At 42.2% G+C, this 13,595-nt stretch overlaps 2 protein-coding genes across 11 annotated transcripts; both read right to left on the bottom strand.

The window, feature by feature from the left end:
* Positions 1-475: 475 nt before the first annotated feature.
* Positions 476-3,201, bottom strand: LOC130140201 (uncharacterized). Of its 7 annotated transcripts, none has more exons than XM_056318964.1 (3): positions 3,122-3,201; positions 2,281-2,348; positions 476-1,709 (listed from the first exon to the last, which is right to left on the bottom strand). In XM_056318964.1, exon 3 carries the CDS (start codon positions 1,668-1,670, stop codon positions 801-803), a length of 870 nt encoding a protein of 289 aa, XP_056174939.1. In that variant the 5' UTR covers positions 1,671-1,709; positions 2,281-2,348; positions 3,122-3,201; the 3' UTR covers positions 476-800. The 7 variants fall into 7 exon arrangements, with proteins under 7 accessions (XP_056174939.1, XP_056174942.1, XP_056174944.1 ...); XM_056318967.1 differs by having other exon boundaries at positions 476-1,660; positions 3,122-3,194; XM_056318969.1 differs by lacking the exon at positions 3,122-3,201 and having other exon boundaries at positions 476-943; positions 1,148-1,709; positions 2,281-3,110.
* An 881-nt stretch (positions 3,202-4,082) lies between these two features.
* On the bottom strand, positions 4,083-12,181 carry LOC115691626 (uncharacterized). Of its 4 annotated transcripts, none has more exons than XR_008818245.1 (8): positions 11,886-12,181; positions 10,203-11,350; positions 9,720-9,923; positions 7,827-8,667; positions 6,761-7,563; positions 5,150-6,642; positions 4,573-4,956; positions 4,083-4,450 (listed from the first exon to the last, which is right to left on the bottom strand). XR_008818245.1 is itself a non-coding variant. In XM_056319072.1 (8 exons), the coding sequence occupies exons 2-7, from the start codon at positions 11,281-11,283 to the stop codon at positions 4,927-4,929; spliced, it is 4,452 nt and encodes a 1,483-aa protein (XP_056175047.1). In that variant the 5' UTR covers positions 11,284-11,350; positions 11,886-12,181; the 3' UTR covers positions 4,083-4,450; positions 4,883-4,926. The 4 variants fall into 4 exon arrangements, 1 of the variants encoding a protein (XP_056175047.1); XR_008818243.1 differs by having other exon boundaries at positions 4,684-4,956; XR_008818244.1 differs by having other exon boundaries at positions 4,776-4,956.
* Positions 12,182-13,595: the final 1,414 nt, after the last annotated feature.

Below are 13,595 nucleotides of genomic sequence, written 5' to 3'. Positions count from 1 at the left end.
GTAAATTTGTCACGGAGTACCGGTTTGGGGTTTTTGGTGGTAATATTAGTTTGAGATAAATTTGTCACAGGTATACATACCGATTTGAGATTTTTCGTGGTATTAACTCTTAAAAGAATTGGGCAAAATAAAAAATTTAAATTTTGTCAAAGGGCTAATTTAAAAGAACTCAAATTGTTTTGTTGATGAATCAGGTTGACTGAGGTACTACAATGGCGAGGAAGCATATAAACCCTGCAGCTCAACAAGGCTAACGACGGTCGACAGGGACTCGTATTACGTGCGGAACGAGCGTTATATGTGTCGACCATTGATGCATTCGAAAGATAAAAGACTTGTCTTTTAAGTTTGAGATGAAGAAGATCTACATAAGATTTTGAAAAATAAAGATGTTCATGGGATAATTTGACAATTACATTAACAATTCAAATTAAGATTTTATCCATCTTGCTATATGATAGTAATAGAACACGTGTTAACAAAAGAAACATGCATTATCAGGTGATATTATTTTATGAACATATATGCTCACAATGAGGAGCAAGACCGCCAGTCTCTCATCAAACAAGCTTGACAAAGACACAACCTTGATAACACACCTTCACGAGTTGATTTGGGAACAAAAAACTTGCAGAGGAGGTCGTTCTACTGAAGCTTCACATGAATTTACAAAAAACATAAAGCCAAACTGGATGAATGAGTACAGGCTCTGCGGTCTCTCTGGACAACTTCTCCAAGACTTCTAATTGAGGCCTGAAATGGAAGTTTTCGACACTTCTCTACGGCGAGTCCATTAGTCCTCAACTTCCTCGTCCTCCCATGTCCTCCATGTCCAGAGTACGCGGTCCAATACTTGAAAGGCTGAGAAAAAAATTGAAGATTCCCATGGAAGCCTGGGCTGATGCAGCTTGTATCCTTTCCTCTACTTGCTCTGGTTTGCCATCTGAAAGATGAGAGATATGAGCTTCATCGGAATGAAAGGAAGTCTCTTTAGTATGAGCCTCTCCGTGCACAACTTCTTTTTCTAATGAACAGAAATTCTTCTTAATGTCACTTTGCTTGCCACTGGTTGAGGAAGATTCCTTCAGAAAATTTTCATCCAGTTCAGCGACTCGCGAAACATTATTTGGGACTTCAGTGAGCTTACTGCTCTTCCTAGAGAGTCTTGCCTCTTTTTTCCTCCTGCTCCTCAACTTTCTCTTCTCTATCTTTCTCTTTTGCTTCATGGTAAGGCAGCTTGTTTCACCGGTTGGTCGAATCTTCTCATCATCCAAACTTTGATGGGAATTGCCAGAGGAACATGTTATATTATCTTTAACGTCCGGCTCATTCGCTTGCAGAACAGAATTTGATGGGACTTCTGCACCAATATCACCTTGAGTAGTGCTTGTTTCCTGGATCTTTCTTTTCTTCTTCCTATTCCTCTTCCTTCTCTTTGCAGGTAAAGGATTTAATTCGTTGTATGGCTGAGCATTGGAATTCTCCAGGGCTGAGCTGGAATCAGATGGAGGAGGTAAAGCAATAATCACGTTCACTGATGAATTTTTCTCTGGAAAATTATTCTCTTTATCCATCCTAAGATCCAAACCATTTCTATTCCTCGGCTTCCTCTTCCTCTTTCTCTTCTTGTCCACTACTGATCTACCACCACCGCACGGCTCTGCCGCCATAAGATGCAATCAGTCAGTTCTACTAAAACCCCTAATTCTCTGATCGGGGAAAAAATACAACAATGGATAAGACTTAGAGCAATAAACTAGACGAAGAAACAATGTTAAATCTATAACAAGGCCATTCAAATATCTTTTCAATAAGGCAACTATTTCCTGCATGCAAGTTATCCCTTCTTGCATCCATTCTCATATGCATGAGACTTAATCTATCAGATGTTGCTTCTCCTAACGTAATTAAATGGGAATTCTGAACTTATATCACCGTAAAGCAATAATGTAGAAGCTGCTTGACATTTCAACACACAAAATTATCCTCATCACTAACTGAAAAGGATTAACCGGATCCTACTCAGACAATTTCTATAAAAGTTCTCTTACTAATACCAATTCTTCGTCTGGTTTACTGCCCCAATATATTTTCATATATGAATGACGTTCTGTTTCCTACTCAAACAATTGAAGATATTTCTTCAGCAGCAGACAAGTATCAAAAGCCACCTATGATCCATCTACAAAGCCACAAGCACTAATACATCAGTTTGAGGAACCTTCACATGAAAATCAAAGAGAGAAGCACGCAAAACACCCAGCTTTTCCTTTTGATTACCTCAAGGGGCAACAACTCGTGCAAAATTAGCAACCATGTCTCCAGCACACGTGAATTGTAAATTCCAGCTGCAAAATGGGGAGATCACAATCGTGAACATTACGGCAATCAACCTTATTACAAGGAAAAATGGAGAATCTCCTACTTTCCCAGTCCGCCATACAAGTTCTCAACATATTTAGTCAACAGGGACTATAGTCAATTTCTTCACTTTCTCAGAGATTTGGTTAACTTACACGGTGAAAGAATCATTCACATTATGAAACGACCGAATCAACTCAACAATATCACAGCTACCAAGAACCAGTCATATCCAAGACTCGAAACAACCATCGCCGCCAAGAGTTCGCTCGACTCCGATTAACCCGAGGAACAGTTAGGCTGGTTATTAGCCTAAGGAGTTGGCTACTTTCACTACTGTGACAGCAAATGCCCTCACTTCACCCACTCCACAAAGCATCTATCTCCCAAAAAGTATCGTTACATGCAGAACAACAGGAGCAGGGTCCTCGTCCGACCCAGAACGCAGCATCACCACGAAAGGCCAACAACCCACTTCGCAAATTCCAACCTTGACGAGGGAACCACCAATGCACGAGCATTTTCAAGACACCCTTTCCTTCCCAAGACAAAGAACCGGACGAAAACAACATGCGGGACCAAAAAAAACCGGAAAAAACTCCGAAATCCCACAGCCCTCTTGGTCTCAAACGAAGGGCGCAAGAACATGCCCACGCCACACGAAACGCACGACGCATTGACGGAAAATGGGAGAGAAGGGCATGCAAGAGAGAGAGGGTAATGGCGAGGGGAAGAGAAGAGAGCACGCCCGCCCCCTCACCTTCTTCTCTTCATCGCGTCCTTCACCTCGCGTCCGAAGCGCACGACCCGAAAAAATGAGAGGGTGCCTCTTCTTGTTTAAAAAGAAAATCCGCTGCTTAGTGCGGAGTTCTCTCAAGATTTGAGATTTTTCTGTTGAGTGTTTCCATTTGACTCGAAGATTCTTATTAATCGCTTTCCTTATTTTTTAATATCACGAAGAATTTTAAAATTATGCATTTGTGATAAATTTATTTCCGATACACCTGAAATAAATTTAACTTTCATTAGTACCTGTTAAATTTTAATGCTGGCCTTCCGTTTGTCACGAGTGTATCAATTTGAATTTTTCGTGATATTAATCCAAATTAAAACAAAAACTAATGAAAGGTAAATTTATCATGAGTGTACAAATTTAAAGTTTTTTTGTAGTATTAACTCTTTTTTTTTCAAAAAAAAAAAAACTATTACTTTTTTTTTTCAGTTTCATCTATCCATATCTTTAAACGAAATAATTAACTCGGTTGATTGGTTAGACATTCAATATTCAACGAAATAATTAACTCCGTCAATTGGTTAAACATTCGACATTCGGTTCGCAAAGTGTATCATTAGATGCCCTTATCAAAGGGCAACCAAATATGCCTTCTCGATTTTGTAACACAAGCTCGAATCGGACGAGCTAGCGAGCAGCCAGACCCACCATCAAGTCGCGAAACTGCCATATTATAGTAAATTATACCTTCAAATATCGTATTTAATCGAAAAGCTAGATTTACATTGAATCTCACATAAATACTACTTCCATATATAAATCTTCAAATGCAAATTCGCGTAAAAAGAGGTCTAAGTTTGAGATGAATGAGACCTACCTACGGTTTTGGAAAATTAAGATGTTTACGGGAGATATTTTCACAATTACATTAACTAATTCAAATTAAGATTTTTGTCCATCTTACCATATGATTCTAATAGGACACATCTTAACAAAAGAAACATGCGTTATCAGGCGATATTATATTGAACATATGTGCTCACAACGAGGAACAAGACCGTCAGTCTCTCATCACAATAACCTTGACAACACACCTTCACAAAGACGAATCGACTTTGGGGGAGCAAAAACTTCCAGAGGAGGTTGTACTACTTTCAGGATCAAGTGAAGCTTTCTACATCAATCCACAAAAACGTCGAGCCGAATAGGATAAAATGTAATCGGGCTCTGTAGTCTCTACGAACAACTTCTCCGAGACTGCTAATCGAGACACCCTCTTCTCGGTCCTACGACAAGAGTACATGAATCACACAGCTTCCTCGCCCTCCAAAGTTACTCAGTCAAATACCTGAAAGGCTGAGAAAAGGATCGAGTTCAGTTTTGTCGATGAAGTCATAACCCATAAAGTGTGCATTTACGAAATGAGAGGAAAATCTCATCCATATGTTTATATTAATGGCAGAAATGGAATGAGATACCATTTAATATAAACACGGGGAAAATGAAAGCATGGGAGTAGTGACACTGGAGCTGCAACGTGAAAAACTGGTTAAGCAAATTTTGTTTCGAAATGCACGGTGAGAACGTACTGATGTCAAAGACACTAGTAATTTGGATTTCCTCGATCTACATTTAACCTCAATGCTGTCCTTGCAGTAACGGGATGCTTTCTTTCCCTAACCTCAATCAATTTTCACTCCCATCCATAGACTAAAGCAAACAGTTGGTGGGTTGAATTATCTGCTCAATATCATTTCAACATCTGAATCGTACAGAGCTCAGCCCAACCTCTGGGATGATACATATGGCCTTGAAATCCATCAGTTTCATATCTACACATTGACATACTTATCGACATATCCCTGCAAAAGCACCAACAGGGTGGCATTAGATAACCATGCCCAAATATAATCATGAGGTGCATTCGCAGGATATCTGCAAATTGCTTCCATCAGGCTGTTAGAGTGCGGAAAGGAAAAGAATGCTTAATGTAACTTCTCCTCACTGGAATTATGGTAAATCTAGTTAGAAGTGAATACTTGTACCAGGACTTACCATCACAAGTTTTGTAAGTTTGCGTTGTGAAGAATCGATGTAGTGATTTATCTTTGCTTGAGATTTCGGTATGTGGTGGCTCTTCATAGCTCCAGTTACTTTGTCAACAGTTTTCTTCACAATAGTCTTAAATGCCTCTTTGCTCATATTTCCTTGCCGCCACGATGGCCGTAGGACTTCCTTCACAAATTCTGCAAGGGAAATTTTGAAAAGCTTCATTGACCTAGAATCCTTGCGCTTCTTGCTCTTCCCAGGGGTTTTAATCTGATCAATCTCCATCTCAACCTCAGTGGCATCTGCTGCATCAATAGGATTACTGATGCTCGCATTCTCAACTGCACCAACTTCCACTTCTGCAGTCTCACCAAACCCATCATCATCTACAGATGTGGATAAAGTAAAGGCTCCAATCTCTTTCCTTTTATTGTTCTCTTCCACATCTAATGGCGTATTCGAATCGCTGGTCCTCAGGATGACATCGCTATCATCAACTGATTCCCCTTTATGTGCACGATCAACTTTCTTGACTGAACTTGAAGAGGGTTCAATACTGTCAAAAAGTGGATCATATTGATCACCTCCCACACGTGGTAAAGCCCGGTCCATCAACGTGGTAGATTTTGGTGAGGAAGTTGTTTGTCTTGATCCAACACTGCCGATGCCTATTCCATCAACCGATGCATGACTGAAAGGGAAAGCTGTGTTATATCTACTGTGGTAGTCTTGCCCAAAAGCACCAGAACCAAATTTGGAGATCAGTGGCTGCTCAAAAGTAGATGCATAAGGGTTGTGAGAAGAACTTCTCAGTCCTCCATAATCTAGAGCAGAAGTCTGCTTCCTGCCCAAAACATCAGGCAAAAATGTAGATGAGCTCGGCCCTCCTGGAGATGCAAAGGCAGATCCACCGTGTTGCAAAGCAGGGGATGGGTTTTGCTGCTGCATATAAGGATGAACTTGCGAAGAGAACTTCAGGACTTCAGGTGGTGGCAGGCTGCCACTTGGGTAACGTTGCGGTTCATTAAGATGGGCTAGCCCTGCGGAACCAGGACCTGCAACCTGCGGACCGGGTCTATCGCCAGCAGGGTAGGTACTTGATCTATAATCTTCTCTCGGCTTAAGAGATTGACCAGGAACCGGTTCTGCAGAGTAGCTCCCAGTTGGGTAAGGTTTCAACATCTGAGAACTGAAGTTAGTATGTGACACATGACTCTGCTGAATTTCCGTATAAAGGGCAGGGGCGACCGCTCCTCCCTTCACTGCCGAATCATATTGTACATGTGGAAATGGCTGAGGCGGCAGCACGGAGCTCCAGTTGGGATTCTGTGCTGCAGAAACAAGATGCTGTTGATTGCCTGATGAAGGAAGACCTTGAGATGCGTAAGGAGACTGTTGCACAACATGATCACCAGACACCTGCTGCAAATTTCCAGTGACTGCACCTTGCATGTATGGGGAAAGATGTTGAGGCAGTTGAGGAGGATGGTGTGGAATATCTGCAATATAGCACAAGAAAAAAATAACTTAAAAGCCAGATACTGAGACAATAACTAAAACACTTACTGCAACAACTGATGAATATGCATGAGTCGACCAGACATTATATCCTTATACCTGGAAGAGATTCACTTGCAGAGATCATCACAGTTTTTTTGTCAGGCAATGGCTGAGAAGAATTATCAAGCTGAGGCAGGTTATTAGCATTTTGAGGCCCATCCCTGGAAGGACTGGACTGAGAAGACAACGCTGATAGATTCCTTCTAGCAGATTTGAAAGCATTATCAGTGAAAGACTTCAGCGATTCAGCACCCGCCAGAGGTTTGTCTATAAACCTATCAACCGAGATTGGCTGGTGAGTACCAATTCCTTCCTCAAATTTCTTAGGACATGGTATTCTAGCAGAAGAATCATCTTCTGGAACTAATTGTCTATATGACAGATGCATGTCAACCTCCTTATCGTTCTTGGGTTCATCTTCACCAGCTAAACCATCCCTACCAGAAACATAAGCTCGCGAGGCATGTCCCAGAGAATCATCTCCTTTCTCATGTTTAACAGCATCAGAGATTCCATCGGGCACGTTCTTGTGAATTTGCCAAGGTTTGTTCTTAACTTCACCATCCCCGCTATATGGAACTCTGGCAGACAGATTCTCCATTTCTTCAACTGAATCAGGTTTTTTGGAGCGTAAAGGCATTTCAGGAGTCTGTGCTCTCCTCCTTTGGCGTTTTGATCGCTCCATCTCTGCTTCATTGTGCCAATAGCGGCAAGAAGCACCACGGTAGCACCTACCTCGAAGGAAGTCAAAACACTCGGGCTTCCGGCTTTTATTCCGTCTCATACCATCATTGCCAAATTCTTTCACATGCCTCAAAACAGGAGACCTGCTCCTGCTTCTTCGCCCTCTGGGAGACCAGCTGGAACAAAAAAATTGGTGCACTTAGAAATTTCCTTTTTATTTTCTTAATATTTTGCTGATCTTGTGTTACTAAAAACTGTAAGAGCTTCAGAGACTTGACCAAAGCATTCAGATTGAGATAACTCCAAATAGATATATACAAATCACCAGTTTGAAGCAACAAACATACCAAGCGACAGGAGAAAGATGAACTCATGTATATAATAGTACACTACTACTCCTACATTCTCTACATATATTTATATGAATATTGGCAGATACCTGCGAGATCGGTTTCGTCTGTCTCTGGTCCTCTGCAAACTCCTCCTCCTTCTACTCCTTCTACCAACAGGAGACTGGCTCCTGCTCCGACTTCTCTCTCTTTTCTTATGACGCCTCCCAGCATAGAATGAATCGTTGGAATCACTGTCACTAGCTCCTTTTTTCACCAGCCTCCCAAATTCATCCACTTGTACTGCAGTTGAATTGGACCTTAGTTTCTCTCCTCCGGTTTCCTTCTCAGACTTACGATTCTCATGTGACCCAGTGCTTAGACTTCTTGAGCTGTTATTTCTAGCGAAAGCTTCTGAAGATGCAGCATTGTGAATTGTTCCTTGGTCATTGTAGTTCATATCAGAAGGCTTATCACTCAGCCCAATTTCAGATGAGGTTGCAACAGTTTCCATGATCCTAGTCTCCACATGGGAAACACGAGTTGGAGCCACAAATGATTTCCCAGATTCTGATAGTGGTCCAATGACCTGTTCAATCTTGCCGAGGTTTGCAGCTCGTAAATCTGACTCAGATCTACATTCAGTATAATCAGACTTGGTCAAATAACCAGGTGCAACTGACAGTTCAACCATTGTATGCTCTTCTTTGGAATGCGGCACAGCAGAGTTCTCCGAGCTGTCATCGGAAGCATAGTCTTGCACTAATCTGAATGGCCTACCACTTTTGACAGCTAATGCAGAAATTGGAGGGCTTGAAACATCAGCTGGGACCGCGGTCAATTTTTTGGCAATGCCAGCTCCAGCAGGTTCCAGCAGATTAGAGTCTGAGCAGATCCTATTTGATGGACTTTCAGGTAGCAACCGCTCGTGATTAGGACAAATACCAGATCCTGCACTTACCGCATGAACAACATCAGTTTGCTTTAGGATTATAAAAGAAAAAGAAGTCACAACGTGATGAGATGTGATCAAGTGATGGACACTCACATTAGAATGATAAGTAATATGGAGCATATAAAGCTTATAGAGGACTTCATACAAACCCAATGTAATGTCACAAAAAAGATTAATAAAGCCAACCCTGCTACATGATATAAGGCTTAGTTTGTTGTAAAAAGCTTAATTGGCAACGAAGACTCGTTGACACCAAGTCCGATGAGACATCAAATTATGATGAGGTCAGTCCACATCACTATCATATATACTAAACTAGAAACTGGTAACCAGTACAGTAACACAAGAGGCACCGACAAACACAAAGCTATTGAAAATCTCCCAACTCGAAATATATGCTTAAGAAAATGACAATTCAACAAAACTAATAAAAAAGTAAATAGATACACACACGCAAGTGAACAAGATTGTTGTGAAGGAAAACTTAGTTCAAAATTGAAAGCTTTACGTATTACCAACATTTGAAAATGAGGCACAACAAAGAATGAAAAAAAAGGGGAGCAAAGGAATAGACATAGACGGAGTCAATATCTCATGGACTATGTTTGCATTGTCTTGCATGCCAAAAAGGATTCCGATTTAGGAATGTGGCCCAAGAAAGAAGCACAACACATTAGAGAAGAATACCAAAATCCCTGTACGACAATAACTATTGGGTTGGAGCCCTATCCACCAGGCCTTGACTTCGAATCAAAATGGACATTGAAATTGCCTAGGAACTTAACAACCACACGGCCCCAGAGCATTACACAAGTAATCAGACTTGACTAGGAAATACCAGGGTTTAGATGGGACTTTTGGGTTTCATTTTGGACCTATAACAGAGAGAACATCATCTAAAGCTAAAGTCTAATAAATAAATACGGTATAGTATAATTTCCAGTACCACCACATGAATTCTAGTTCAGGCAATTGTAGTCCAGTCATTCATCGAAGACCCAAAATATGCTGATAATACAGATAGAAAATGATAAATATTCAAGGCTACCTTGATGTCCATAATTGCCACGACCTAGAACCTCTGAAGAAGGAACTTTATCGCACAAAATATCCTGAGCTGATGCACACTGAACAATTTGTGGCATTGCCAGCTCTTTCCCGTCAGGATCATCACGAACCAAATCAGAGTCCTCACGATAATATTCAACCGGTCTTTTCATCTCCTGATCCATGTCAACCTGGGTAATATCATCTTGAAACAAGAAAAGAACCAAATACTTTCATAATTGACCAACCTTAGCAATCCAATATATTGCAAAGCAGGGGAAAAAAAAAGAAACACAAAGACAGCAGACATATATATTAAGTAGAGCAAATTCGAATTAGATGAATGGCTCGACAACTACCGTACAAACACATAAAGGAAAAGATTGCATGGGTTGACAATAGAACATATCCACACACTTCGAGCAGTCTCTCAAAAGAAAAGACATGAATTGAAAGAAAATGTCACCATGAAACTTGCACCAACCTTCCATCTCCATGTCAGAATCAGAATTCGGATGCGCTACAGAAGTCATGATGAATGGTTTGGATTGCACGGAAATATCAGCCTCTGAAGGCCTTAAGTTTGAGGCATCTTCGCACAACTTATCTCCAAAAGTGTATTTTTTCTTTGCCCATTGATAATATTCATGTGCAACCGCGGCATCACTTCCAGGCTCACCACCAAAAAGAAATTTGAACTCAGGATTTGCAGACTCCCTGATTCGAGCCATATCTTCAAAACCAGGGCCATTCTTAGCAATAAACTGGCATAAAGTTTCGATCCTTTTCATGATTTTCTCGTCAGCTGGTTTTGGTGGAGCTGGATGGATGTCTATCTCCAAAGCCGTACTTCTATCCAATGCAGAAAAGGATCCGTACCGTTTACCTAATGACTCCACACCCCTTACTTCAGAGGTGACAACTTTGTCGTTTCTCTGTCCAGAAACATCAAGTGCCAATTTGGAAGAAGAAATATTGGCCATAGAAGATGCGGGCAGCAGAGGTCTACAGAATGGTGGAGAAGGTGGAACAGGTGATGAAGAAGCAGATGGAAGTGGAGGTTGGGGAGGGGGAGGCGGTGGGGGTGGGGGAGCTGTGTGAGTTTCTGCAGGAGCCGAAGCAACGAAGCCTGAATTTGGATTGGGGATTGGAGGACCTTGTACAGAACTAGGCTGCTGAGGCTGTGAAGTGATAGGGTGCCAGTATGTAGCATGCCTTTGAACGAGAGGAGGTAATGGTGGGTTATGCTGAGAATTGAGATACGGACCAGTCACCGGCATTCTTCCAAGTACCGGAGGAGGCTGGGGAAGGGATGCATGAATCGGGTTAGTAGTGTTCGTCATCCCACTAGGAGGACCCTGAAAAGGTGGTCCTCGAGGAACATGATCGTACATCGGTAAGACCTGATTGATCTGAGACGGGACAGCAGCAGGAGGCCGATGCATTACCGAATTCGATGCAGCCGGAGGTTGGGAAGAAGTCGGAGGAGGCAAGGCAGCGGGCAGATGATGTTGCCCGTTAGCACCTTGACCAGCCTGATGACCATAGCTCCCCTGACCATACATAATGATAATTCTTGAACTTTCAATTCCTATAATCAGCTACCAACTTGTCCTGCCAGAGCATAACATCCTGTGAAGTAGAAAGATCAAATTTTCAAGTTAAAATCAAGGCCCCAAAAAGAAACGCTCAACTCTGTGCTGCTAAGACAGTAAGTTCAGAAAGAAAAGAGCCAACTCGTGTCACAAAACACCGCGAGAAGCGCGACTCGCGCACGCATTTCGGCCCGCACGACATTTCAGACCAAGAAAACAAGCACCCCAAAACCTAATCCCACCTTCCCCCTCACCGAATCAGTTTAGCGCGCGCGCGCGCGCGCCCCACAAGTTCACCCCTCCCCGAATCAAAACTCAGCCTCATCCCTCCACTACCGACTGCAGCAAACCGGCTCGCAAGGCACGCATCCCCACGCCCCTAAACTAGCGCGAAGACAAAACGACCCGCGAACTGAACAAACCAAACCCACACTCGAAGTCACCGACGTCACCCCCACCACACCGTCTCAGAACTAATCACCCTCAGCATCCAATCCCGCATCCCCGCATCGAGATTCACCAACTCGCCGCTCATCAAGAGGGGCGCTAAAAGACCCGAACAATGCTCCTACCGGGGAATTTCGCCGACTTGCCCGTTCGCTTCCTCCGGCGCCGCCGCCGCCGCCGCCTCGGGAATCGGCCGGAATCCGCCGAGAAATCGCGCCGGTTCCGGCGGCGCGGCGAGAGGGAGGTAGAGATTGATCTCGGAATTTGGGGGGGGCGATGCGTGGGAAGAGGAGCTCGGAATTCCGGCGAGAATCGAGCCCTAGAAATCGGAGGAGGAATCGGAAGAAATCCCTTTTGCGGAGCTGATTTCTGGAGTTCTTTCAAGTGAGTTTCGGCTCACGAATTTGGAATTAGCCTGTTTTTTTCTATTTTTGAAAATATACATCTATATATATGAATAAATAAAGCCTTATCCTGCTCTTTTTTTTTTTCCCTTCTTCTTTCTGTGTATGGAAAAAGAAAAGGTATGGGGGCGGGTGGAAGAAAATGGAAAAAAGGGAGGATTTTCTTTGCGTGAGAATTAAGGGAAGTTATAATAATGACTGGCTTGGTTTCTAATCCATATCTAATTAAGGGCTAATATCACAAAAAAATCTCAAACTCATACCCAAAATTAAATTTTGTGCAGTAAAAATCTCCAAACCAGTACATTCATGCCGCATTTACCCTAAACTGATACATTCATACCATAATTTTGGGGTAAATGTGACATGGATTTACCAATTTGGAGTTTTTCATGATGCACGTGTGTACCAGTTTTGGGTAAATATATTACGAATGTACTAATATGTAGGAGTGAGCATGATCCGGGTGGGCGGTTCCCACCCTAGAACCGGGAACCACCCACTAAGGACTAGTTCCGAAAAATTAGAACCGGGAACCGCCCGTTGGTTCCATGGATCCACTCGGTAACTAAACCGCCAATCCGATCCGGTTCCCAAGTGGGTCCATGGAACGGGTCCCCGAGTGGATCCATGGAACCGGTCCCCACTAGCCAAGGACGGAGATGGAAAGACAGAGATGGAAACGGAGATGGAGAGTCGGAGACGGTGAGATGAGCATCGACCGAGAAAAGTGAGAGAGTAAGAGTGAGCATAAGGCAAAAGTGAAAGAAGATGTTTCTCAGCTCAATGTGAGGCTGTGAGCGTCGAGTGAATTAGGTTTAGTTTAGGGATTTATGATTTTTCTTTTTAAAAAAATAAAAATTAAATAAATATATTATATTATATTATATTATTATTATATTATCGGTCCGGTTCGGATGGACAGGTGGGCGGTTTCACACCTGGAACCAAGAACCGAACCGGTACCCACCGGTTCCCAAAAATTGAAACCGGGAACCCGACCGATTCCCTTAGAAACCACCGGTTCCAGGCAGTTCCCGGTTCTTTTGCATACCCCTACTAATATGGGAGTTTTATGGTACAAAAATTAGTTTTGATGAATACAGTATGGATATATCAGTTTGGGATTTTTGTGGTATTAGCCTTTTAATTAATGCTTATTAGTGCTTTTCTGCAATAAATCTGACCATTTTAATTTGTGTAGACGCACTCCAAAATCCTATTTTGCCAAAAATAGGGCATTATTAAGAAATATTAGTATTAAAACTAAGGGACATTATTATAAAAAAAAATTCCAAAATGATACATTTGTGATGCATTTGCGATTACATTTGCCAAAACTAATTTACATGTCACCAAAAATCACAAACTGGTATTTCTGTGAAGTGTTTACCGCGAACTAATTTTCGTGTCACAAAAATCCCAAAGCTT

Source organism: Syzygium oleosum, unplaced genomic scaffold (assembly GCF_021117445.2).
Source record: "Syzygium oleosum isolate NSW1041296 unplaced genomic scaffold, Sole_v2.1 Sole_v2.17, whole genome shotgun sequence".
In the NCBI taxonomy this organism is placed as follows: Eukaryota; Viridiplantae; Streptophyta; class Magnoliopsida; order Myrtales; family Myrtaceae; genus Syzygium; species Syzygium oleosum.
Note: the sequence above shows the minus strand (reverse complement) of the source record. Positions and strands in the feature narration are given on the sequence as shown.

Coding starts and splice junctions, on each gene's coding strand:
- LOC130140201 (XM_056318964.1), bottom strand. CDS start 1,670: ATGGCGGCAGAGCCGTGCGGTGGTGGTAGATCAGTAGTGGACAAGAAG.
- LOC115691626 (XM_056319072.1), bottom strand. CDS start 11,283: ATGTATGGTCAGGGGAGCTATGGTCATCAGGCTGGTCAAGGTGCTAAC. Junction 6,643..6,760: donor TGCAAGTGAATCTCTTCCAG/GTATAAGGATAT, acceptor GCTATATTGCAG/ATATTCCACACCATCCTCCT. Junction 4,957..5,149: donor AACTTACAAAACTTGTGATG/GTAAGTCCTGGT, acceptor GTGCTTTTGCAG/GGATATGTCGATAAGTATGT.